Here is a 27025-nt window from a genome sequence, read left to right on the forward strand (position 1 = left end):
GTTCATGTGATTTCAGTCTCTGGTAATCCACAAATTTGATGCTCAGCAGTTACCTATCTAACGCAAGGCAACGCTCATTTGACTAAACCCTGTCCAACGGAGAGCTCCGAGTTGGCTGGAAGCTTCCACAAGCCGGAAGAACAAAACCAGCGAGGAGGTAAGAAAATGCACGCAGTTTGGTTAGAAATTATTATAGTGACATATTAATATTAAACGTATAGCCCTGCTATTATATCATATGTAAAATTCAGACGTTTTCAATATGAAGGTGAATATGAAGTGTTTGAAATACGTTTATGGCCCACAGTGAGAGAGACCAGTGTTGTGCCGAGTTTTGCATCCCTGCCGAGAATTGCATCAACCTCACGGGCAGCAAGGAAATGCTGCTTAGTCTTATAAAACATTGACTCTAAACATAAAAAAATTATAAACTTCATATTATGTAATGCCATTGATTAACCGGACAAAGAAGATTATATCGGTTTTAAACAGTACACTTTGTCTTAAAAATAGTTTTCCCTTGTGGATTCTCGGCAGGGATGCAAAACTCTGCAGAACACCTGTCAATTGTTTTTCTACTGTTAACCAGTGCATTAACTAATTTCCCCAGAGTTTACAACAAAATGTAGCTAATGTTAGCCATCTTTTAGCCGAATTATAACATTTGTATGAAACTCACACATTGAGTAACCAACTCTATTTTGCCTCAGCCAGTAACACACGGAGGCTACTCACAGTTGATCCGCAGGGTGTCGCTGTGATGTCGATGTTTTTAATTGTATGAATTAACCTGGTTTTATACAGTCTATGGAATTAACACGTTATTACATGGATTGTGGACGGTAATATGTGTGTAATACTGACAGTGATGGATAGCAACTATGTGCATTTACTCAAGAACTGCATTTCAGTAGAAAGTTGAGGTACTTTAGTATTTTTACACTCTACTACAATTTAGAGGGAAATATACTTTTTACTCCACTTCATTTATTTGACAGCAGCTGTATTATTAGTAACTTTACAAATTAAGATTTTCCACACAAACCATATGATTGTCATAAAATAATCATTCACATTTATAAATTAAACTATTCAACACTGTGTAAACAACAATAAAATGCCACATGCTCATTAATACAACAGTAATAATAATCCAGTAATAACAATATATAATAATATAACGCTTACAGGGGCTTTTTTTCTGCATTGCAATCTTTTGATACCTATAATTACAGCAGTACAACTTGCTTGTGATACTTATTTTTTTCATTGTGTTATTGCTGCTTTTACTTAAGTGATGGATCTAACTTCCTCCACTACTGAATTGAGGCATATATGTATGTGCCAATAGGTCTTCGCTTTTCGTTTAATCTGTCAATTTGTCGATTAGCCCAATAAAACATTAAGTTTTAAGGCTAGAAAACGTAAGAATTGACAAATGTCTATTAATATCTCTTTCTAATACGTATTTGCCTTACTGGCACTATGTTGGTATACAATTACAAAGAAACAAACCATAATAATATTTTCTCCTCCCATAAAATAAAAAAATAAAGGATACAGGTGTTTTACCTGTAAAATCCACATCAGATAGATGTCAACAAGGTGGAAGGGAGAGGTTAAGTAAAGATTGCAGCATGTTTCACAATCAGTCAGGGTGGCATAGCAAGGCCGAGTCCTTACTGCAGCAGCCTAGGTTTGATTCCGACCCGCGGTCCTTTGCTGCACGTTGTCCTCTATCTTTCCCCTTTCCTGTCAAGTATTTGGCTGTGCTCTCAAATCAAGGCAAGAAAAACCTTCCAAAAATGTTTTTTTTTAAATGTTTGTTATCCTTGCACTATAGGACTTATTTGCACTACCACCATGACAAACACTCTCATAGAGCACCTTACCATACATACTGAATCACAGGGTCAGTCCCTGCCCTGTCACTGCAAGCGTCTCATACTTATACATCCCTTAGTACATTCATGTGGATTTTTCATTTAGTATCTTTTCTTTTATTGTCCATGCTATTCATGTGGATTTGTTGTTTTATCATCCTGTTTGTGATGTATGTGTATGTTGCGTGTGATGTCTTTAAGCTACTGGGACCTTGAATTTCCTCTTGGGGATCAATAGAGTATCTATTTATCTATCTCTATCACAATAACTGGTTAGTAAGGACTCATTGCCCATGAAGGCATCCAGCCAACTGAATGAATGATGATGCAGCCAGGTACGAAGCAACAGGTTGCAGCTGTCATGCATGAAAAAAGGCTAATACAGGAATGCACAACGTAATGCTGCTTGACATAAATGGGACAAAACAAGGTTGAACTTGTTTAACAAAAATGCACCAGTGCTAAGGAGGACGTGCATAAATGGAACAGGTGTCACTTTGAGTTGTTTATTTTCATGGACTACATGGGCCACAATAAATTAGTTAGCATTTAGCATCCTGTTATATTTAGAGTGATCTTCAATAAGGGAAGCATTTGACTGACAGAGGATACAACACCAAAACCTAGCAGGTGCAACGGGAATTCACCCTCACTGCTCAGCCATCAGCTCTTAATTTTGTAAGATTAAATAGAAAAAAACTGAACCAACTCAGCATTGGAGACATTAGTATTCGTCTCTGGGAACACATTGGACTTTTGGAGATTTGGTGCTCTGATAAATTGATAAGTGAAGTGCTCTGCTTGGCTAAACCAAGTAGGGATAAACTAACCAATTTGGAAGAAGTGTCTCTGGTTTGGAAATACCCATGTATCTGTTTGACACGTGTGCATATTTAGTTTGGGAAGTTAATGACATGGCAGTTAAGTTCCTAACATTATTTGCTTTGACTTTTCCTCACACAGTCAACTACACATAAAGGTTGTGAAATGTTAAAAGTAGTCCACTTTGCACCTAAAAAGGTCACAGAACAGTCACATGCATGTTTGTTTCAGTTCTCCTTTTTTCTTTAGACAATTAGCATTTAGGAAGCATCACTGCAGCTGAATCACAACCTCTGTATTATAGAATTTGAAAGTTTGATGATGCTACAGGTGTAGTTTAAAAGACTTTACTACTGTCTCATTATAGATGGTACTTAACCCTTGTGTTGTCTTCCTGTCAACCTCGATGTTTTTGACACCTTTTTTCACAGTTTGTTTCTGCTTTTTCCAACGTTTTAAATTGTAAAATTTTTCTTCTACACATTTTCAGCGCTTATTTTTATGTCCCATATTTTCTGATATAAAACAAAAATTGAAAACAGGTCAATTTGACTCAAAGTCAACACAAGGTTAACAAGTAGTCCAATTAATGTAGCTTGTTGCCATGGTAGTAGAGAGCTGCTTGGTCTGACACAGTCCCAGTTAACTGCAGGGTTTCTGAAGTGCACTCAGTGATTGTGGACATTGGGAACTATTGCTATCATTGTGCCAGGTAGCAAGCTCTAATAGCATTCAGTAACATCCTTAGACTGTAAAAATAATAAACATTTTTTACGGTCTATGGTAACATCTGGGCATCCGCTGAGTCAGTCAATAACGTTGTTCTGTTACAGGGGATGGAGATAGACTGCCAGCCCGAGGAATCCATCGTCTCTTCATTTGATGAGGACTGCGTTGTGCTTGGTGATGTCAAAGACATGATGTTGGAGGCAGAAGCAGTGGTCAATGACGTACTTTTTGCCGTTGCTGAAATGCATGTGTCACAAAGTCTCAACAGCATGTCCGATGTGGCCTACATAAACGTGGAAACAAGAGAGGGAAACCGGTATTGTCTGGAGCTCACAGAGGCAGGACTAAGGGTAAGATGCACCAAAAGTGAGGCACAGTGATTACTTGTTTTATTTCTCATTGTATGCATGTTTTACATAAACCATTCTACCAAACAGGTGGTGGGCTACGCCTTCGATCAAGTGGACGAGGATTTGAACACCCAGTATCATGAGACTGTATACTCTCTTCTAGACAAGCTAAGTCCAGGTTACAGAGAAGCCTTTGGGAATGCTTTGCTCCAACGTCTGGAGAGGCTGAAGCAAAACGGACAATAAGAATGACCAAGATGCTGCATACGTTGACAAGTGGAATAGAGGTTGATGATGTTGGTGTATTTGGCTTTATGCCAATAAGAACCAAGTCTGGTCAAATATTATAGCCCCTTATGTGACATCCACCTGCCTAGCTACCACTACAATAAGGGGTACCCTGCTCTATCAACTGCAAAAAAAATTATCATCGAATGACTTCATGTTAGTTTCTCAACTTTAGTGACTGCTAGGGATTGGTTGGATGGGGGATGTTGCAACATTGTGTTGACTTTACTGGGGAAAGATCTTCCAGCTTCCGTGTGATACAAATTTGCAACTGCGTACATTGAAAATTCTGCACATTTTTGTACTCATCAAAATAATCGGAGGAGGCAGCACGTTATAGAAATATTGATCAAGTTTCCCTCTCTGCCCTGCTTGCACTACAGCTGACGACCGAGATCTGCTCAAATACACCCAACTAGTTTTTATTCAGCAAGTGTCTGAAAGAACCAAAGCTATATTCTTTCAACTCATACTGCCTTAATGACCGACTTTAGGTTAGAAAAGTACAAATAAAATGCATTGACTTGTGTCAACTTATTTTGTATTGGCGTGAGATAAGGTATTTTGTGGGGCTGACATTTCACATGGAACTTCTTTGAATAGTTTAAGATAGCTAGCACTGTATACAATACCAATTAATTGTTTGGATATTACTTACTCCATACTACATTGAAACTCAAGGTTGCGTTTCAAGCTTTTACTGTAGAGCTGCTTTAAAAATATTGGTTTATTGTGCATGTGACCTGGTTCCTAAGTCAGTGTTATGAAATCTATTTTAAGAAAACTTGTTTCTTTTGCAATCGTACCGAGTTCTTTTCTGCTGGCCTTCGCTCGGACTAATAAATTCTCAGAATGACTTCTGTCTTTTTTACCTCATGAAAAACAACCTACGAGTGTCTGACAGCAGGCACACCCAGGCTGAGCAGGAATAAGAATTCAGAACAAGGAAGAGGTTGGTTCCCTCTAAACTGCTGATTTTAGGCACATAAGTTTGCCTATGATTTACAGAGTGTAACAAATGTGTCTGACCAGTACGTTTTGAAAGTGAAAGTTGCTATAATGGATAATTTTATCAGAAATTTTATTTAAATAAAATTAATGTTATTGTTCATATGTGATTCACATAATGCAGCTTTGCTACGGATTAGATTTGAGATTTCTTTATTAGAATTTATTTTCATATACCCAATTACATACATAGTCTAGCGGTACAAGGAGTGTAAGAAATGTTACAAATGTTTTAGTAAAGAATTACAGTATGTACCTTTTCTGACTACACAGCAGTCAGTAAGACAAGACAATTGCATTGTAGTGGAATGTGGTTCAGGGTCATATTCACACAAACCACATTGTTTTACATCCACATCTCATTAGATTGACTGTTAGGTAGGTCACAGCAAAAACCAGCTGTTTATTTCAGGATTCAAGATGTGCGAGTGTGGCAAAGTCTTGCAAACCAGTGAAAGACCTACATCTTAAAAAGCAATTTGATGAATGAATAAAATTAGATCTCAACCTAGTGTCATTAACATGCTTTAGGTTTTTACTCAAAGCTGAATCCCTTTTTAAAAAGAAACACTTATCAGAGAGGTACTGTTGCTAGTTTAGCTCACAATGTGAACTGGGAACCTGATGCAGAACAGGTCTTGTTGGTCGTCGTCGCTCAGTTCCCACTCCACAACCAGCTTTATCTAGAAATGCAGAAGAATGGTTAGTAAGTTTAAAAAAATAAAAAAAAGGTTTGAGGAAGTGAAACATGCAACAAGGAGACCAAAAGGACATCTTTTTTTTAAACAAACACCTCTGACCGTCCACAGAGACAGTAATTAATATATTGGGGACATAGAACATTTCTCATGCAACACTGACACTTCATTATCAGTCCAACTGTCCAGCGATGCATGTGGGTCATGCAGACATCAATACAAGTAAACAAGACATGCCATTTGCCTAATTTCTGGTCTTATGTTTTTGACACACGGCTGATTAGATATCACTGAAGGTAAAGCCTCTGTAAACACCACTGCCTAATGTCCAGGGTTGGAATAAGTACATCTATTCAATTATTGTATACAATTTTAAATTAAAACAATATTGCAATTTTACTCCACTTCATTGATTCAGTAACTACTAGTTAATTTAAAAAATAGTTTTACATACAAAACATGATTTAATAAAATGTAATTCATGGTATAGACCAATAAACAATACTTAAAATATCCCCCCCCCCCAAAAAAAAGGGACCATTTTTAATTTTGATATTAGGTGATTTTGCTTACAATACTTTCCTACCTTTGTAGGATTTTCATTGCAGGACTTTCACTTGTAATGGGGTATTTTTACACTGTGGTACTGATGCTTTTAAGTAAAAGATCTAAATACCTTCGTTTACATTACATCAAAATGAAACTCATTACAAAATTATCCTCAATCGTAGATTTGTTGGTCATCTTTAGTTTCTAAGCTAGTTTTGAAGCAAAGAAATGCTAAAATCCTTGTCAGTATAAGAGACTGGCACTGCAGCAACCATTTGCAGATTATTATTATTATTATTATTATTATTATTACTACATTTGGGTTACATTAAAAGAAAACCACTTACACAAGGAGTTGCCAATGTCACATGTTCTACTTACTGCAGGATACTCTGTCTTCACAGGAAGAGTGGTCACATAGTGATACACCTGCTGCTTCTGGATGGGACACTGGATTCCAGACTTGCAGCCATCTTTTATGGGAATGGGGAAGGGGATGGGGACTCCAGCAATAATACCGTGAACCACTGCTGTGCTCGTCTGGCTCACCACAGCTAAAACAGAAAACATGACAGTTGGGTCAAATGTTTAAAATCATATGCATTTATGGTCTGACTTTTAAGAAGCATTTCTCAAAGATAAAGCTTCCTTACCACTGTTGAATGTCACATTAACACTGTAGGACTGTCCTTTGTGTAGCTGGCATGGCTGACTAGCACAAGGGTTAATGTCCACTATGGCCACTTTGCCAGAGGAGGAGCCTGGAGAGAAACATGGGAAAAGAACAGAGTCTTTTAATAAATAAAAAAAGTAACATTGCTGCCATCTCAACTTGTCAAAAAAAAAAAAAATGCAGTGAAATAGTAAATCCAACTGGCTGCTTCATGCTTTAGTGAGCACATCTTTTTCACGGATCACATTTACTGAGAAGAATTACAAAAAAAAAAAAACTGTCATGCTAAGCCCTTACGTCAAGGGCTCATTGCACAATCCAAGGTACACTGTATGGTTTGTGAAAAAAATTAAAATGCCTTTTACATGGAAATATTCATTCAAAAAAATAAATGCATATAGTCATGTAAAATAAAAGGCATTGTTATTTTTACAGCGTACCTGTATGGGACCACCACAAAGACCCAGCTGCACTTCTACATTTGTGTTTTTTTTTTTCTGAAGTCAAAACCTAACAAAAAAAAACACTTTACTGGCCAAATATTTTAAGCATACAAGGACATTTCCAGGCGCTATCAATGCAGGCTACTTGCACACAGTGTCAAAAACAAATGTTCAGGAACATCCAATTACAACTAGACAACTGATTTTGTCTGCTTGGAAAATAGTGGACAAATAAAATACTTGCTGGACAAGCATGCAATCTGAAAGTATTCTGGTAGATTACACATTTTGGCATTCGTAGAATGGATTAATCAAAATCATAATTTTTTTTACTTTTAAAAGGGATTTCAAAACCATTTGACTCAATCATACTCATACATATTTATGGCTGTATGGTGTGGGTTCATACAGAAAAAAAAAGTAATGATGCCAAATTAAGGGGTACTACGCTGATGAGTCCTACTCAGATTTAGTCTCTTCTTTGACTCTGCAGGAAGCTTTCCAAAGTGTAAAAAAATAAATAACCCAGATGATGTCATCAGTAGGTCACTTGGGTTGAATTATAGGGAAATGCATCCATCCAGCATGTTTTGGAACTTGACCCATAAGAGACAAAAAGTATCTACATATGAGACTCTGCTGCTTCCTCTTTCTAAAAGCTTGTCTCGAGTATGTATGTATGTATGTATGTATGTATGTATGTATGTATGTATATTAAAAAAATCACTGAAAAAAAACCCACAAAGATGAGCACATGTGGGAGTTGGTAATTTGCATATGATAAATATATTTTGCTCAGGACAGGTGATGCCATCTGTGGAACATCTGTGGATCAAGGCATGAGTAGTGCTAAAACAGTAAGTTAGCCAAAGTTTATTAACAGAAAGTCTATTAACAGAACATTATCAACAATTTTGACAATCAATTAAACGTTTAGGTCTAAATGTCACATTTGCAGATGGACGCCCACCATGAGTCAGCGTCTGTCCGAGGTTTTCTGTAAAAAGGAAGTTTTTACTCGCCACTGTCGCACCAAATGCTTGCTCTTTAGGGGAAATTGCTGAATCATAGAATGTGGTGTAGACCTACTCTCTGTAAAGTGTCCTGAGATAACTCCTGTTGTGACACTAAATAAAACGGAATTAAATTTTATATTATTGTAGATTTAACATGTCTGGATTTAGGACTAACGTTATAAGATTACCTTTAAAAGTACTACAAAGTCAACGATTGGTCCGTTTAACAAACAACAGATGTCAATGTTCTCATTACGGTCGAGTGAAACTTACCACAGTCAATGAATTTCACTGGCTCCGCACAGGTGAGTCCCATTAGGCAGAACAAAACGATGAAACCAGTACGGGTATCCATGTTTCTTTCTTTTTGAGTGATCCTAAAACAAATAAATATCCATGACGCAACCGAAAAGTAAACTTTATCAGACCAGGGTGACTTAGTGCGGTCAGCAGAAAGTCATATGACTTTTTGTTTTGTGTAGAGTCAGCAGTGATTATACATTTTAACACAACGAGGAAGAAACACTCATCGACAACCTGACACTATGGTAAACAACACGAACAAAGGGAGTTCCTAATTAGCGTCGTACAAGTAAATATAAGAAACAATGAACAAACTAGCTATACCTTTAGCTACAGCGTTTCCGTCAGTTTCCGAAGTGAGAACGACAGCCGCTTAGCACCTTTTTATGCTTTTATTTCCCTGTATCACGCGATCAAAGAAACGCCTACTTTATCATAGTTGTTATTCGCCCGAATTTTAACCTGTCAGGAAACCTCCCCGTGCGAGACCATGGATGTATTAGCGTGAGACCCCGCCCGCCTCCTGTGCTATATTGACATATATCTGTAATAATTAACCTCAATATAAATATTTTGTTGGTGGATCTTGTTGGTGGCGCGTTTATTTGGGACAGCTGTGCCTGAAAAGCTAAACCAAGGTATAAAAACCTCGCAAATCGATTTGCAGGTAAACGGACGAATCAAATGGCCTTCTTGTACCACTCTGGGCGTATCTATTTGACAGACAAACCATTTCAGCCAATGAAGGTGCGATCTTTCTCTCGTCGATGGCTGGGGGCGGAAGTTACCAACAGTTGTTATGAAAGATGTCATTCTTGAGAGGAGCTATGATAACTGCGTCGAAATCAAAAGCATTGAGCCTTTCAAGGTAACGTTAATTTGTCTCATATACACCATTAGGGATCATAAACTGTTAACAATCTCTCTGGGGGGGGGGGGAGAAAAAACATTTTAGAATCTTTGCCAGTTAGCATGCTAACGTTAGCCTTTAACGTTAGCTAACGTTACCGTTAGGTAACTAACGTTAGCTAGTACTACTAGGGCTCATAACGTTAGCTAACTGTGTTCATCTGTTGTCATGCGAACTGGTCTTAACACATGTTTTGCAGGGCATCTACTCTTCTGAACAACCTCTGTGTGAGCCAACAGTTACATCACCTTCCCCAAAAAGCCCAGCCAGCCCTTTACACAGCGGGGCTTCAGCGCTTCAGCAGCGCCTCAACCCAGGAGAAGCCAGCTGTGTCAGATCCAGCTGAAGATAAAGTGAATCTCACTGAGTCATGTGTGAAGGTCAGCAGATAAACATGATTAAGCATCATACTCTTTTCATGTCTGAAAATTTCAATTAAAAATATGAGTTTGTAGTTTCGATACAATGGATGGAAAGCCAGGGAGGTCTTAAACTATAGTTACATGAGGCTGCTTGGGATATTTTGCAGATAGTGTTAACATACAGTATATGTAAATACAACTTCAAACATTTAATTTATCCCCCATCTGAGCCAGTATTGACACTAGAGCAGCTACATTTTTTATGTAACTCTATTATGTAAGATCAGAGTCCTACTGTACAGGGAATATTGGGCATAAACATACGGGTTCTTCTACATCTTAGGGATTTGATTGTGAAGACCAAAACATTTTAATTGGATTCTGGCTCACTGAAGTATAAATTGTTTGTCAAAATTGTTGATATCTAGCAGAAACCATTTTATGTTAAAACGCAGTGGCATGCAGCCACTGTGTCAATTAATGTGTTGAGTTATTTTGTGCTAGCACCTTATTCATCATGCTCATGCCCCCCTTTAATCCAGAGACTAGGGGAAATCATGGTGAAGGGCGAGTATCTGAGAATACATGTGGAGGGAGGAGGCTGCTCCGGGTTCCAGTACAAGTTTTCTGTTGATGGTAACAGAAATGAAGATGACAGGTAAACTGCTACTAATCCTAGCTTTCAAGTTGTTGTTGTACACTGGCTTCATTGTTTCCTTATCGTCTATTAATCCAATCAACTCTCCTGCATCCAGAGTGTTTGAGCAGGGTGGAGTGGGCGTCATTGTGGATCAGGACAGCCTGGAGTTTTTGAAAGGAGCCACTGTGGACTTCAGCCAGGAGCTGATCCGCGCCACCTTCCTCGTGCTCAAGAATCCTCAAGCCGACCATGGCTGCTCCTGTGGCAGCTCCTTCTCTGTCAAATTATGACCGTACTTCCCTGCGTCAGTGTTATTTAATAACCCGGTTTACCAGTTTATTAGGTACAAACATTATAATATATTATAGACACATCTCAACATAATGCATTCTAACTACTGGTTTTGTAGGTGTGAAACCACTTGAATTGAATGAGAGAGGTAACAATTAATCATTGTGCTATTTTGCAGATAGTGACAGTCAATGCTCATTAACTGCTGAGTTCACAATAATCAACTGTAATCTTTCATGTTTTTAAGCAAAACAAAGGCTCAGTTGAGGTGTTAGAGAATGCAGTGCTTAGATTTGCCTTTGTGTGTAAAATATGTAAATAGGCCATATCTATGTTTGGAAAGAGCTAAGCTATATTACATTTGTTTCATCTAAAATAAAACCGAGTGAATTTCTATCAGTTATTTCAGTTATATGCAAATTGATGCGTTATATAATCTATTGCACTTACATAATGCACTTCAGTATTACGTTAGAATGGTGAAAGGGCAACCAGGAAATGTTTCTATATATTAATAATTGATAAAAAAAAAAGGTTGGTTTAAGTACTGATTGTTTCATTGCAAGCATTATTCATTTGTATAGATTCATGTTATCACTGTAAGTGAAGACATATCACTCAACGTTTAAGTTCATGGTTGCCTTTTTTATTAAAGTGGAATTTAAGAAACATCTCACAAAAAATATACAAAAAGAATATATACAAATGATATTTACACTGGTATAATGTAAATCAAAGTATGCAGCAACAGTTTTTTGTATAGTTAGTCTTAATACAAGGAGCAAAATGTTTTGCACTTTAAATATTTTCTCTGATAAAACATTCCATTTAAGCATTATATCTGATTACACAAAACATTAATTTACTGTTAAAAAAAGTCACACCGTTCATATTCATGAAAATGCGACAATAATACATCATAGCAGCACACTGAAAAGTGAGAAAGAATTGCAACCGTGTTTTGAAACATCAATTTACAGCTTTTTTTTAGTTTTTCTGAGGAATTTGGTTCAGACAGATTGTCTTCCAGTAAGCCATGCACACCCACTAACCACAAACAAATCGTCAAACAAGTATACACACGTTTAACATGTCATGAGGGGAACACTGCCGAGGGAGGTTTGAGGTAAACCAGTCAACAACACGACCACATAAACAAACCATAAATGAACCATCAGGGTAACACAGTGACCAGGTCAGGTGTACAGTGCATAGTATGCTTTGGCATGCTGACATCCAGAACATAACAGTGGATGTTACATTCAGGAGGAAGGCCACAGGATTTGCAATCACCATTAAAAAAATAGAACAAACAAATGACATGATCCAAAAAGTAAAGCCAACATAATACAAAAAGAATCCAAACCCTCATAAGTTAAACACTCAGATTAAGGCTAATTCAGTTCGCTACATGTTTTAAAAAATGGCAATGTCAGTAACACAATTTCATAGGCCTGCCAAGTGGCAAAACTGTCATTTGGGACATGTATACAAGTACGCTCATTCTTAAAAAAAAAATCCCATCACTGAAATGATATGCACATACTGTATCAGAGAAATGTTTTTCTTTTTTCAAGGATAATGTGATGTTGTGAGAGCAGGGCTGTATGGCCTCTGCCTGTGTTCACAATCAGGACTATGATCAAAATGAGCCTTTCACATATGCATGCACCTAGTTTTGAGGCAGTAAATCAGATCACCACACATTTACAAGCTGCCAGGTCTGTCCTCCTCGTGTAAATGCATCTTTTAGCAGAATCTTTTCTCGGGAGAGCCACACTGGGAGACTTTCTGAGGCAGGAATGTCCAGGTGTGATCCTCAGTGAGGGGCATGAACACACCTCCACACAAAGAGGCTGGAAAGCACACAGAGGAAAGGATGAATTGCTTAATATTTGATTGTCATTTTGTCAATTTGTAAACTATTTAGAGCCTACCTATTTAGAGCCTACCTTCTGTCATCTCCACCGGCACTAACGACGAAGCGATCTCCATTTGTGAAGCGTACATTAGTCAAGTGAGCAGAATGGCCCAGAAAGCGTTTGTGTTTGGCCTGAAAAAATATTACATACACATGATGCAGGTGGCATCTTTCAAACTAAAGTCAGGAGATTTATCTATTAAAAGGTGCTCTAAGCTATGTTGGGAGACATTATTCTTGTTGACGTTCAAAGTATTTTTTTAAAACAAAACGAGACTAGCTCGCCCCTCCCTCGCTCCTCATCCCGTCCCTTCCCCCTCCATTCCGTGCTTCAGCAAACTAACCCCCCAAACCCCCACTCCAAATCCTTCTTGTTGGTTATTGGCTGAATGCTGGAACACGGTTTGTTATGTTTGGTGGTGCAGGTTGGCCACTTTGTTTTTGTTGGCGTTTGTGGACCCTGGGCTGTCTACAGAGACCGTGTTTTTTTACAGTGTGTTCAAGGGACCGGCAGCTCGCGGATAGTGAGGAGAGGTTTGCTGTATGTGACAAAAAAATGTTGTAGCCTAAAAAAACGCGTGACATCGCTTAGAGTACCTTTAAGTGGCTTTGTTATTAGCTGCAGTTATTTAATGCCACAGACAGACACATATTAACACTGTATTACAGACAGAGATATTACAGAGATTACACAGTGATATCAGGGCAGTTCCAGTTAATACATGGTAAATAACATGAACTCCATCATTTCATCTAAATCACACCATTTAGGCAAAAGTACTTTCTCAGTAGATGAAAGAAGAATGCTGAATAATTGTCACAGTTTGAAAGATGTGTAAAAACAAGAGAGAAATATTGCACACTTACAACTTTCATCATCAGGCAAATGCCATTGTGTTGATATTAATGGTCAGAATAAATCACGGCTAAAATAACAAACAGTAATAATATTATTATGCAACCATACTTACAAACTTCTCTGGACATGGAAAATCAAACAGCTTCACCATTCCGAAGTCATCGCCTGTGACGATGTTAAGGCCTGAGTGGGACACACAGGCACAGGTGACGTCTGCTTTGTCAGTGTTGCGGGACCAGATCCCTATGACCTCGTCCCCAAGGACACTGGATACAGAGAGAGAGCAATTCTATTTAAAAACCATTACCTTTCCAACATGCATGTGTTGGTCTCAACACCCTGACTCTCACCTTGTCCAGGTAGCCCAGGTAATCCTGTCGATATGGGACTGCTCGGTGACCTGCTTCCCAGACGGCACCTCGTACACAAGTCGTTTATAAGCACCTGTGGATATCTGTTTCAAGGCATTAGAGGTTAGAGTTCATACAGCCAGCCAGCTAGCATCTGAGACAAACATGCCCTCTCACTGCAAAGTTGAGGAACCCTCTCACAGCCTATACCTGGACGTAAGCGCTGTCAGCAGAAAAGTCCATCTGCATCACAAAGCTGGGGATGTCTCTGCAGCAGTTGATGCGGTTCAGCTGCGGGCCGAGTGTCAGGTCGTAGAAGTCAACTGCACTTTCAGTAGAGCCTACGGCCAGGTAACAAGAATTTGGGCTGAACCTGAAAGAAAGAAAGACAGACAGTGTTACAAAAGTCTGTTTTGTCAGATTTACTTTGTAGTGTGTATAGGAGGTTTGACCCATTTCAGTCTTCAGTGACAAATGTTGATTCGGAATATCTTTCAATATAAAAAGTTTAACATGCAATTAAACAAATTAAGGATAATTTATTAAAATTGATAGAAATTAGGCTGATTCATGGGCTCCAACATTTTTACAACTTCCCTAGAGGAACCACTTGGGTTTCAAATGGGGCCCAACTGAACATTCTGTACATGGTCAATATGGTCCCCAAAATAATTCTGAGAATGTGGAGGGTAGAAATAATAACAAAACAGGCTAGGAGGCAAATCAGCGGAACCTCTTTCCTAAATAGTTACAGAAAATCTTTCATATGGTTGAGGAAAGACATAGACATGCTAATCAAATATTTAAAAAAAGGCAAGTTCTGGCTCAATATACCTACTTTTCATCAATGAACCCAAGTGTACCTTGTGTAAAGTGCCATCCTCTTCTATCATTACCTTATATCCTGGATAGGAGAGCGCCGGTCTCTTTTCTTTCCCCAGATTTTGAGGGAGGCAACCAGCAGAATGATGAACTCTCCGTTCTTCATGCCGATGGCCACCATGTCTCCCTCAGGACTGTAACTGATGGTGCGCGCTGGGTGGCCCAAGTTCACCTTATTCAGCATCTTCTGTTTCCCCACGAAGCCATGCAAGATCAGCACACACTTGTTATTAACATAATTTTGTGAATGAGGACAACCATCATAATCCCCTTGATAAAAGCAACATCTTGACAGGATGATAGAAGTACTAGGAAGAATTGATATGGTTCTGAGGGGATGGAGGCAACATGGCTGACCTTCTCTGGGATGTCCCACAGACGAACAGTGCCATCCTCTGCTGCAGACAGGAATACGTCTCTAGAGGGATGGGTGCCCAAGCCCCAGATAGGTCCGTCCATGTGTCCGTTGACCAAGATGTTGCACGCTGCATTCTTCTCTCCTACTTCAATGATCTCTGCATTCCTGGTCCCCACAAGGATTTTACCCTGACACAGAAATCAGCAAAAAATATTTTAAAATACACATGATGAAGTTTGCAATTAGCTTGATCATTTTATTGAGGGCAATATTATCTGTAACCTACCTTTCCTCTGCATACAGAGCGAACGCAGTCTATAATCTGTCCGGTTTCTAATCGAAACGCTCGGCAGCGTTTCAGCTCCTGGTCCCAGAGCTTCAGAGCGCCTCCCTCCTTTGACCTGTGGAGGAAAACATATGTGGATTTCATCCCTCAGCTTATGAAATTCACAGCTTTAACTAACATGTACGCATTTCCCTCTCATATGTACTGTATGTAGTCATATTGGTATCACATTCATTTGGATGAGAACACTATTGCAAATATCAGTCAAATGAATACAAAACTAATCATAAAAGCAAAGGGATGTTTTCCATTATGTGGTATCAAGGCCATCCAGCCCTGCTAGTGTGAGCTCACTAATATGTAATATAGTGTATTAATGTAACAGAGCAGCACTCACGGTCTTTCCTTGCCCCCGGTGACAATGAGGCCGTCTCTCAGTGTGGTGTACATGGTGAAAACAGGGCCCGTATGAGCTTTGGCCACAATTCTTACTAGAATGTGTTCCTTCCACACACACACATCCCCACTTATGGTACCTGTAAATGTCAAGTTATTCTGAAAAGAAAACAAATCTGCACTAATCTAGTGGCCTAAGAGAGCAAAGCAAATAATGCAAAAACAATTCACAGCACATTAGAGCAGACAGTTTGGGATCAGATGAGCTTTAAAGTCAAATTATGAGGTCAAATGTAAACATTTTTAGGATTTCCCATGTATATTGGTTGGAAGTCACTTACAGCTCCAAATGCTACAGACAGCATGGTCTGCATCCGGGCATCCTCTATGGTGCTCAGCACACCTTTTTTGCTGAGCAAAGCGCGACCAGCTAACGTCCAGAAACGCACATGCTTGATCCCCACAGACACAAAGTGTGTGTCAGAGTCTGGACGAAATTCAGCCACAAAGATCCTCTGGGTGTGACCTAGCCGGCTGGCCACTTTGGCACCTGAAAAAAGGAAGCAAAGCACAGTGAAAGAAAGATCCCTCAACTTTGGTGGGACGTTCTAATCCTGAGAATTAGGTCTAAGTGTACAGGAAGATTGTTTTACCTTCCTGCCACTTCCAGATAGTGACGGTGTGTTCGGGGTCCAGGCCCACAGACAGCAGGAGTTTTCCTGTGGCACTAAAGCTGATGGAGCAAACCCCACCGGAGTGGAAACAACGCAGCACTGATAGCGTCTGCTTCGTCATGGCGTCCCACACATGGATAGATGGAGACGTGGCTGAGGGACAGAGAAGGAGAATGATTTGTCTAAATTTAACTAAATGCACTTCTTTCTTTCTTGCGTCCTGACCCATGTCGTGTGTAAACTCTCTCACTCCTCAAAATATTGAATTACTGGGTTTCTTTGTTTATTGGGTGTCTTGAAATGCCATACTCCAATTTGACAAAACCATAATAGGCTACAGTTTAGACATATGCTTTCACAGGTTGTTTTTTTTTTAGACGTTTCTGTGATAGAACCTACAACAAAGCAAAAATGCTTCCAAACATAAGTCATAGAAATAACCAGGTTTGCATGAGGTAAAGACCACAAACCAAGTGGCCACTAGATGGCAGTAATGTGATTAATATAATGAGTTGAAACCATACCGAATTTCTTTCAATAGTTATTGAATTGTTATTAACAATTGTTTCCTGTTTTACATGAAGACTCATATTGAAATGTCCTTACCTGACATGTCACCAGTATCACCTGAAAATAAAAAAAATCTCATTTTTTGACAGATCCAACAAATTATCTCTTAATTCTTTGAGACTTTCTAAGCAGTAGTTGTTTTTGCTATCAACAAATGCTTCTACTTTCAACATATTGAAGTAATTTGCATGTGTATTATTATTATTATTCTCATTATTCTGTGTGTGTCTCTCTCTGAGAAATGCAGCATGCGCAACAATCCCACAACTACTCATGTATGCAAAATGTGGTAATTTTGCTCTATAATACAGAAAGGCTTGTAGGAGGGGATATCTGTCTGCCATGTACAATAATCCCTCTGCACAATTCACAACACAGGATACAAGGAAGAAAAATGGCGGTTGGTGACACAGGAGGTCGACTTCTCACAAACATACCTACTTGGCCAGTTGCCACCACGTTGGGGAATTTGGGATGTTGATTGATTGTCAGGCACAGAATGTCATCACTATGTTCTACGTAGAAACTTTGGCAGGCTGTAAGAAAACACACACACACACACAATGAAATACTTGTATGCTAGGTTTGATTTACAGGTAGTGAATAGTAACACTGCAGTGCATCCTCTAGACCATCTACTTACAGGTCGTCAAGTTAAGCACGATGCCAATTGAGGCAGTGTGGTAGATAATGTCCGCCCCCTCGTTCAGGTAGTGCACGTTATTGCGGCAGTCATTGCCACGGTAACCAAACACCAGCTCCAACACCAGGTCCTGTGGGGGAGTCAGAAAAAAGACCGTCAGAAAGTCAGAAAGGTCAACACCATGACAACTAGGAAGTTCAGAGACAGCTGCAGGCTGATGTAGTACGTCATTATTGGATTACTGCATCATCAAGAGTCCCCACAGAGGCTGTCTGGACAGAGCACACCGTGTCTTCAGATGGAATAATCACATTAGAAACCAGCATTTTTAATCTTTTTCTGACTCCTCCTCTTCACATAGTTCCCCATCTGTATACAGTAGATCTTTCAGTTTGACGTGTTTTGGTAAGGACATGAGGTCCACCTTACCTCAATGGGTCTCTTCTTTTTGCCAACATTGTTGGTCTGCAGCTTCTCCGGCTGTGGCAGTGCTCTGCTGACAGGTGGCCTAAAGCAGACAACTGGGATAAGAGGGCTGCTGCGGAGCTGCTTGTCATGCTGATGATAACGATAATGATAATGACAATATTGATAATATTACACTGTTGGCTATTCTGACTATTATGTAAAAATATTCCACAAACACAAACAGGTGATGTTTAATCTCAAAAAAAAGGAAAAGACATCTTGAAGTGGAATGATATATATATATATATTTTCTTTTTAAATGTCAAGTGCAAACAGAGTTTATATTACCAGCGAAGCAATAAAAGGATGAGGTTTCAATAAGGTGACTGAGTAGGAACATTTCAATAGAGAGTGAAATGCTCATCAATCATCTGCTATAAAAATAAAACTAAAAGTGATATATTACTGGAGCTGTGTCTGTTATCCCCACCCCTCTTTAGGTAGTCAGTCAATACAATGCCATTAAAAGATTCACAAACGTCACTAATTAAATATATGTCAGGATTTGTTGCAGGAAAATACAGTTTCAATCATCAAATCAGCTAAATTAACAACTTTCTCTGATTCCTTTGGAAAAAAATCTGTCTATGATTACAAATACTTTTAAAGTGCATAGTTAAAACACAATGGTTCAAAAAACCTTTGATAATGCAAAGACTGTTAAGGATAAACTGTTACCATGACCTTCTTTTACAGTCAATGCAAGGTGTAAGAAACATTATCAAGTGTCTAAAAAAAACCTCTGTGTATTTTTTTTTAGGCCTTCATTTTTTATAGGACAGTTTAGACATAAATGGGGAGAGAGAGGGGAAACGATATGCAGCAAAGGGCCACAGGTCGTAACCGCACACGCAGCTACTGAGTCGAGGACTGAGCCTCTGTACCTGGGTGCGCGCTCCACCAGGTTAGCTACCCCGGTGCCCGTGTGTACTAGTTAAAAAGAAATATGAAATAACCACAAAGTAAGCAGCTTACCTCGACCCTCTTCATGGCAGCAATAACAGAGAAAAAGTAAGAATTAGAAAAAGTTTCTCACAGCGTTCACTGCTGCCCAGCGGACACACACACGAAACATAACACCTCAGCCACTGAGGACATAAAACACAGGAGTCAGCACCATTGTGTAACCATGACAACTGAAGTCCATTTCCATGACAACAGCTGCCCAGACGATGCTAGGTGGATGTTTGCATCATTGTCAAAATGACACACTTAAAGGTGGTTTATAGATTATTATTTAATGATGAAAAATGTGATAATGCTTGTAAGGACCGTTTACGACAAGACATATAAACAATACTTCATTAAAATACTTTAAAAGAGAACACCTTAAGATGTGTACACATTTTAATATTCCTTATTGTTTGATGTGTGAAGTTAATCCACTTTAACCATGCCACTTCCCTAGAGTCACTCACTATTAAAAACACTTCTTGTAAAACCCATTCAGATATTGTTCTGCTGACTACAAAGATGGATTGCTCTAATTTAACTGTTAGCCCAATTTGTCCTGCCCTTCAGAACAGCAGCTCATTAGCAAGTGAATTAACACCAAAAGAGTGTCAAAACACTGAAAAGTTAATTACTAAAACTGCTGGATTTGTGTTGAGGAAACTTCACAGACATCAAGGCATTTTATATCAAACATGATATAATCGAATAAGGTGTTTGTTCTCCGTAATTATACATATTTCAACTATGCCAACTGCTTAAAATCTTTAGTCCAAAATCAACATACATGAACACGAGAGCTTACCTGACCACCCCTTGTCTTCAAGTAGAATGAAAGAACGAAGCAGGATTATTACAGATGGACAGCCATTAAAGGAAAGCAGAAGAGCAGAAAAGGATGAGTTATTTCTAAAGGGCAGGGACAGGGCAGGAATTTCACGCAGGAAGAGAAAAGATATGTTGACTGAAGAAGGCAGGTTTGGCTTCATCTTGATGCAGAAGCCTTTTGTGTACAATGACAAGCAGGAATTCCTAAACGTTATAATCTGACTGCGCAGGAGCATCCTTCTGAGCATCTGCAAAGCTTCATCATAGCTTCAATGACGGATACCTTTCGTCCACAGAGGGCTCTTTCAGCTGCAAGTGGGGTTTTACACCCATCATGGGTCGCATGTTGGAGGATAAGGCCTTGATGGTGTAGTTGATCTCGTTCTCCCTCGTCACATCGCTGTCGTAACCTGGTGAAAGAATGGTACAGATCTTAGCAATAGAAACAATTCAATGGATAAAGACCTCAAAGGAAGCTCATCTCTTACCTCCATCATCCTCACTCTCGATGTCCGACTCCTCACTGTCGCACTGTTTGAATTCTCGGTGGCCCTCGGGCTCGTGTGCCCAAATCATGAGGCACGTGTCACCCCCACCGACTGTCACCAAGAGACTGTCGTCATGGGTCCATCGCACATTGGTAACATGTGTGCTGTGGGCCACATAGCGTTTGAACTTTGCATATTTCCCCTGGGGGAGAGGGACAACATTTTTTTTAACACTTGTGACATTAACACAGAAATTATCATTATATTTGCAAAAACCTTAAGTCATGAGGCGTTTAAACCAGATAATACAAATAATGATGCATTGTGTCTTACCTTGACAGGGTATTTAAAGAGCTTGACATATCCCAAGTCATCTCCCGTTGCTAGCACCTTCCTGTCGTTACTAAGGCAGGCAGCGGTCACCTCAGTGACCTCGTTGATCAAAGGCCAGATACCCTCAACAGACGTTCCCAGTACGCACGTCCATGTGCTCCAGTCGATCTTCTCCACCTGAGCCAAGGGAGTAAGTACGTAAAGATGAATTTTATATAGCACTTTTTGAAAGTTACTAAGTACCACAATAAAACCAATAACTATCAAACAGGCACAATAGTAACAAACACAAGAGCAACAGAATAGAACTTAATTTATGGAGAGCCTCTATAGGCAGCCAATATATAGAGCCACAAATGTGTTCTCTCTGTGTCTTTATTAGAAGACAGGCTGCAGTATTTTTGAACCATCTGCAGACGAGCTACAGCGAAATTTGAAAAACTGGTTCTTTAAAAAGGTCCTAGAGACTGCTGCAGGGTCTTTTAATCACACTGAGGGCCAATCATACGGAAGAAAGGAAGAGCCGAACCACTGTCTATGCCTGTCAATATTGATCCTGTGATCGAGTGTACAGGAGAGGAGTGAAATGCGTGGGAGGGAAAGAGGGAAAGTCGAAGACAAACAAGCAAAGGTACAGTAGGAGAGGACATCGCTACAGCGAGACACAACCTAGCAGCATCTATCGTGTCGTACCCTTTTTTTTCTTACGGCTTCCCTCCACTGTGTACCTCGCCAGGTGTCTGAATGTCACGCTGTAGTAGGGGAACCTAAACACTATCCCACCTCCAATGGAAAAGGTAGAACGATACCGGTTAAAAGAGGGCCGTGCTAATGCTTCATTCCCCTCCCTCGAGCCTCCTCTGATCCTAAATGGAAAATGTGGGCCAACAGCGTAACCCTAACCCGGGCTTCTCCCTGTGCCTTTTCTCCTTGCTTACCTCTGTAGCTGGGATGGTCTGCCTCTTGCCGCGGGGAGCCTCGAAAAAAAACTGCTCTTTAGCACCTGTGTTGACTTGGAGTAGTTTTCCTGGGAATAAAAGAGCCCATTGGGCCGTGATGTTTAACTATGTATTTGACAGAGACATTTTGAATCCGTAATTGGTTCTTTAGCAGTCGTTAGCAAGGATTTACTGAGACAATAGTATTTAAGGAAGCATGTTTACCTCTTTTGTCCCAGTCCAAATGGGTAATGTAATTGAGGCATCCTTTGCACACTCCAACCCGTTTGCTGCTCATTACATTGTAAATATCCACAAAAGTGTCTCCTGATGCTACTGCAAGGTACTTCCCAGAACCTGAGCAAACAAACGAAAGAGGAGAGTCAGTTTCAGACAGTTGGCCCACCACAGGCTGAAATATCTCAACAACCATTGGCTGGATTACAGTAAAATTTCATTCATGTCCACCTCAGGATCAACTGCAATAACTCTGGTAATACCTTAACTTTTCATCTGATGAAGCTTAGCATTAGTTCATGCAGGATACTGAAGTCATACGCCCGCTGATTGAATTATCATTCCTATCAGACACACACCAATCACAGCCATTCTCACTTCAAGGCGGTCCTTTTAGATGTGACTCCCTCCTCACTGGTCCCTGCTACACTGACACTGGTTCAGTCACTGCTGCTGCTGCTGCTGCTGCTGCTGCTGCTGGCAACGCTTTGCCTTCACCTCCCCAGCCTCCACCTTTCTAATTCACAGTCCTAACATCACTCAAAGTTTAAAATGGTTGTCAATGTCTTTTTTTTGGCTCATTCTTTTATACCCAGGTGGGTTTCTGCATTGCGCGCCGTGTTTCAGCTTAGCATGCTGCTTGGCTGATCCAGGGAGCATTATCAAGAGCGGAGCCATCAGCGCCAAGCATAACTATCTGTTTATATAAGGGTGTTTATAGTGTAAATATGTTTGTATTATTACTATTAATATTATAATTAATTATATTATTTCTATTTCTTATAATAATTTCTGTATATTTTTATCCTATGTCTATTTAATGTGTATTTGTGTTATTCTGATGTATGTACATTTGTTCTTTTGAGCTGCTGTAGCACAGGAATTTCCCCAGTGTGGGATTAATAAAGTCTATTTTATCTTATCTTATCTTATAATTGTATTTCCATTTTTTGCAATACATGGTTAAATCTATGATGAGAGTGTTCCTGACTGAAATGCCTTTATGAGGTCAAATATTTAATTTGTCCAATATTTTGGTTAATACCTGCAAAACTAATGACATCACCATCAGTCTCAGCTGTACTTTGTGTTTAGTGCTAACTAGCAAATGTTAGTGATCCAACACTAAAATGATGAACATGGTACCATTACACCTGCTACACACCACAGCATTTAACGTCAGCATAGCATGTGTCTTAGTATAAATATAAATAATATGTATACAGGCGGTTATTGGTATAAAAGACAGAAAAAGACTTGAACAGGCAGCTACTTATGTGTCATTGCTGACCCGCTTGGGAAGCCTTTACTATGGATTTTTATGGATTCCTAAGTACAGCTACTTTAACCATACTGAAACCCATTTCCTGCTCAGCATTACACTGCTCTATACAGTGACCTATACTCTAAGATGTAGGCTATCATGGGTGTTGGGTTGAGAAACAGGATCCCTTGCATTGTGGACTAAGGATAAGTGTCCAGGCGAAAAAGAGTTTAGTTTCTTCGCTCTCACTTTGTCCGCCCCCACTGTTTCTCCTTTTGCTGCCTCTCTGTCTGGCCTTATTACAGAAATCCATTAATTTGGGTCAGGCCTGCAGCAATATCTCCCCCACTCACAGCGAGAGGGAAATATGTGTACCTGCTTAACTTCTGCATCCTACATACACCAAGATGCTTTGAAGGGCACACAGATTTTAGAGGCCAATTTACTTCTCAGACAGAATATCAGGGGAGTTTTGTCAGGGTGAAGAAATGCGAAGGTGAGCAGCAGACCTGGAGAGAATCTGATATCGGAGATGATGTCCTTGCGGTGGTGGAAGGACACCAGGTCCTCCAGGGTGTCTGCGTTCACAATGAGGAAGCTGCCGTCATTCAGGCCCACCGCCAAAGCTTTGCCATCAGGGGAGAAGCAGCAGCAACGGCCGCCTGTGGAGGACAATGTGTTTGTTAAAGCCCTGGGGCCAGTGCAATTCCTGTCAGAAAATACACTCATCTGTTAGTTTTTGAGCAGTGACTCACCTTTTCTGAGCTTGCGTACAGCCAGCATGCAGTGGCTGGGTGAGAGGTCCCATATGCGCAGGGTTTTGTCATCGCTGACGGTGGCACAGAGAGGAAGATGAGGATGAGTAGCCAGGCCCCACACTTCACCTTCCATGTGACCCTGCAGACGCATACAACAGTGTAATTATTTCATTTGTTGATAGCCGACTCCCTTTTGGGTAATAAAGGAAAAGGTAGCCTAGAAAGCCTAGAAAAAAAAGTCTTATCCCTGTGTTACTCGATTTATTTTTCTTTTGTTTTTTTAAATGTGTAATTAAATGAAGGGTCATCATGGAATTAAGAAACGTCTAAAAAGAAAGTCTAAATTTTCTTTCTGTTTTTGCAGCTGGACAGATTTAAAAGTCAGAAGAACGTTTTGGTCATATATGAACAGCAACAACATTGGCCTAATCTTTAGCTTCATCAGCAGTGTAATCAATCAGATTAACCATATGTATCCCATATTGTAATTTTCTTTGATGTTCCACAGGGTATTTACATAGCCTGTTACCTATACAACAGCTGACTGAAGATAACCTTTGGTTCTCTCATCAACTGATTCCATCCATCTTGTGTTTTTTAAGCATTTGAAAAGGGCAATCAATAGCATTGGCTCGGTCTGCCTACAATCAGGGGAGCCTGGGAGACGCTGCAGGACCACTTAACTAAATTAACAATCTCCCATTAAGCAGCAATAATTCATTGACGTTTATAGCCACCTCCAGTGGTTAAATTGGCTTTTGTAGGGAGGGGGAGCCCTTATTTACGGGGAATGGTCGTCATTCAAAATCGCGCCGTAAAATGACTTAATGTGTTTTTACACCAAAGGGGCTCTTTTTCCAGTATTAATGTGTAAGGTAGGGTTGATGAGTTCAAACAAAGAGAAATACTTTACAATTCACTTACTTTATTATTATTTCTTACCTTTTATAGGCTAAAGTTAACAGGCAGGCAACGGATTTCACCCTTGGAAAATGTATGAAATTGAACACGTTTGAAAATATTGGTTGGCAAATATGTAAACATCTTTTTAAACAAGAAAATGATGTTGAATTAAGAGAATCAGAAACCACTATTATAGCCTTTTTAACAGTGATTGGCTTGCCCAGCTTGTTAATAGCCAGTGTATGTTCATTTTAGCTTCCAGTTTGTTAGATGGCACCAACATTTGGTCTAATCATAACTGGCCTGGCAACCCAAAGGCCAAGGTTTTGCTTCCAGATTTGTGTGCTGACTTATGATGTGGGGCTCCCCCAGAATTTTTTTTAGCATTAAACACTTTATTTCCTGCATTTTGGTGAATTTGTATGCACCTACTTCTACCTTTTTCTGAATAAATATGCCTGAAAGATCTTTATGTAAAGGAAAACATTACAATCCAAATATAAAAACATAATGGAAAATATTGCAGTAAGGCTGTCAGGCATTCTGTATTGCATTCATCTATTTATTCTCCTTTAGATCGACTTTTCTAATTATATCTGAGTCAGCACACATGTAGCTTAGGCTTAATTTATTCTTCCCTCTTTTGCATCTTTTGTAAATGTGCATATGACAATTATTCACCTCAGTGATACATTATTCATTTAATAAATTCCTGGACTGTAATATTTCAGATGCTTGAGCAAGATTTCTGCTCATGTCCAAAACTTTGTGCACATTCAAAATATAACTCATCCCACCTGTGCTCTCTGAGATTTGGAGGAGTCGTGATATTTTGTGAAAAATAAAGTTATAATAGGCTATTAGCCTACAAGAATAAAGTCACTATATTTCAGAAAATAATCTACCTGCACCGTAGTCTGCTGCGCATTACGTGATTGGTCTGCTGATACGGTAGATCTCAGACCGTCTGACAGACACAGAGCGCCGTTTGAGACGTTTAGGGAAGTGGCTGTACGCTGCTCTACATCGGAGGTGGAGAACATAGACTGTATATGGTATAGTTTATGGTGGAAACCCGAAACTTCTGGCAGAAATTCACGGAGCACAAACGCGACACATTTGCCGCAGCATGTCGCCAGCAGAGCGCATAAACCTGAAGCTGCCCAGCTTTTTACAGCGAGATTGGGCACAAAGCGACGTCCAGTTTCATATTTGTCAGTCAACTTTTCGAAATACATTTGGGGCTGAAGTCCCGGCAAAATGTTTGATGCTGAAGGAGACGGAGCTGAGCTCCGGCAGGGTGTGTAGTGGACCTGAGGGGGCGGAGCTGCGCTCCGGTGCGCTCCGGCCCAATTTAACCTCTGGCCACCTCCTTGGTGAGTCTGAGTTGTTGTGTGAAATAGTAGTAGTGTTAAAATCACACTGAAGGGCAACGCTGGTAGGTTTGTATGTTTTAGCCTTTTAACCAGAAAATGGATATGCATCTGTCACTGCTGACCATTTTCCAAAGCATAACATGTATTTCTTAAGTTTAAACCTTTGCAGCCATAAAGCCACAATAGTACCCTTGAACACACCACCAAGTCAAAAGTGTCACAATGCAATTAAAATGACACTTCAGTGCATCTTCAATCATTTAAATCTTTACTATCTTGGGAAAAGTCACCTTACAGCTCATCATACTGCAGAGAAACTCCAGGTAGCATTCTCATGAATACCCTGTGTGGGATTGTAAAGTGTACTGTAGGTGGAATCTGACTATCATTGGACTTGTGGCAGGTTTTGGTGTTATTTTTATCAGTAGCTTACCTGGACCAGCAGAGTGATGGGGCCACTCTTGTCCACCTCCAAGATTTCTCCATTCTTGGTCCCCACCAGGATGTGGCCATGGCCCAGAGATATGGCACGTATGGAAGGATTGTCCTCCAAGAGCAGCCCTGTAGAGTCAATGAT

General features: G+C 39.8%; 4 protein-coding genes across 10 annotated transcripts in view; 2 read left to right on the forward strand and 2 right to left on the reverse strand.

The window, feature by feature from the left end:
* The first annotated feature begins 19 nt into the window (after window positions 1-19).
* LOC120549107 (gsk3b interacting protein) lies at window positions 20-4929 on the forward strand. Its single transcript, XM_039785747.1, has 3 exons — window positions 20-157; window positions 3539-3784; window positions 3872-4929. Exons 2-3 carry the CDS (start codon window positions 3542-3544, stop codon window positions 4028-4030), a joined length of 402 nt encoding a protein of 133 aa, XP_039641681.1. The 5' UTR covers window positions 20-157; window positions 3539-3541; the 3' UTR covers window positions 4031-4929.
* Window positions 4930-5232: 303 nt separating this feature from the next.
* On the reverse strand, window positions 5233-9236 carry LOC120549105 (NPC intracellular cholesterol transporter 2-like). Its single transcript, XM_039785746.1, has 5 exons — window positions 9087-9236; window positions 8733-8836; window positions 6981-7088; window positions 6709-6881; window positions 5233-5763 (listed from the first exon to the last, which is right to left on the reverse strand). The coding sequence occupies exons 2-5, from the start codon at window positions 8812-8814 to the stop codon at window positions 5677-5679; spliced, it is 450 nt and encodes a 149-aa protein (XP_039641680.1). The 5' UTR covers window positions 8815-8836; window positions 9087-9236; the 3' UTR covers window positions 5233-5676.
* A 244-nt stretch (window positions 9237-9480) lies between these two features.
* isca2 (iron-sulfur cluster assembly 2) lies at window positions 9481-11368 on the forward strand. The gene is made up of 4 exons (XM_039785745.1): window positions 9481-9630; window positions 9872-10052; window positions 10577-10692; window positions 10790-11368. Exons 1-4 carry the CDS (start codon window positions 9569-9571, stop codon window positions 10962-10964), a joined length of 534 nt encoding a protein of 177 aa, XP_039641679.1. The 5' UTR covers window positions 9481-9568; the 3' UTR covers window positions 10965-11368.
* A 221-nt stretch (window positions 11369-11589) lies between these two features.
* Window positions 11590-27025, reverse strand: part of eml5 (EMAP like 5) — a 37545-nt gene continuing 22109 nt past the window's right edge. For 2 of the 7 annotated variants that reach the window (XM_039785740.1, XM_039785738.1), the window contains 25 exons: window positions 26882-27009; window positions 24167-24308; window positions 23921-24073; window positions 22136-22267; window positions 21911-21999; window positions 20973-21149; window positions 20640-20841; window positions 20435-20561; window positions 20129-20143; window positions 19348-19356; window positions 18334-18412; window positions 17905-18034; window positions 17699-17797; window positions 17298-17318; window positions 16671-16844; window positions 16359-16567; window positions 16019-16176; window positions 15622-15736; window positions 15335-15523; window positions 14992-15164; window positions 14306-14468; window positions 14096-14199; window positions 13858-14011; window positions 12918-13018; window positions 11590-12821 (listed from right to left, as the gene is read on the reverse strand). In XM_039785740.1, coding sequence (XP_039641674.1) covers window positions 12785-12821; window positions 12918-13018; window positions 13858-14011; window positions 14096-14199; window positions 14306-14468; window positions 14992-15164; window positions 15335-15523; window positions 15622-15736; window positions 16019-16176; window positions 16359-16567; window positions 16671-16844; window positions 17298-17318; window positions 17699-17797; window positions 17905-18034; window positions 18334-18412; window positions 19348-19356; window positions 20129-20143; window positions 20435-20561; window positions 20640-20841; window positions 20973-21149; window positions 21911-21999; window positions 22136-22267; window positions 23921-24073; window positions 24167-24308; window positions 26882-27009 — 3080 coding nt within the window. In that variant the 3' untranslated portion in view covers window positions 11590-12784. Of the gene's footprint in view, window positions 12822-12917; window positions 13019-13857; window positions 14012-14095; window positions 14200-14305; window positions 14469-14991; window positions 15165-15334; window positions 15524-15621; window positions 15737-16018; window positions 16212-16358; window positions 16568-16670; window positions 16845-17297; window positions 17319-17698; window positions 17798-17904; window positions 18035-18333; window positions 18413-19347; window positions 19357-20128; window positions 20144-20434; window positions 20562-20639; window positions 20842-20972; window positions 21150-21910; window positions 22000-22135; window positions 22268-23920; window positions 24074-24166; window positions 24309-26881; window positions 27010-27025 lie in introns of those variants that run through there. The other 5 variants (XM_039785742.1, XM_039785741.1, XM_039785739.1 and 2 more) reach the window with 4 other exon arrangements.

Source organism: Perca fluviatilis, chromosome 20 (genome assembly GCF_010015445.1).
Source record: "Perca fluviatilis chromosome 20, GENO_Pfluv_1.0, whole genome shotgun sequence".
Classification (NCBI taxonomy): Eukaryota; Metazoa; Chordata; class Actinopteri; order Perciformes; family Percidae; genus Perca; species Perca fluviatilis.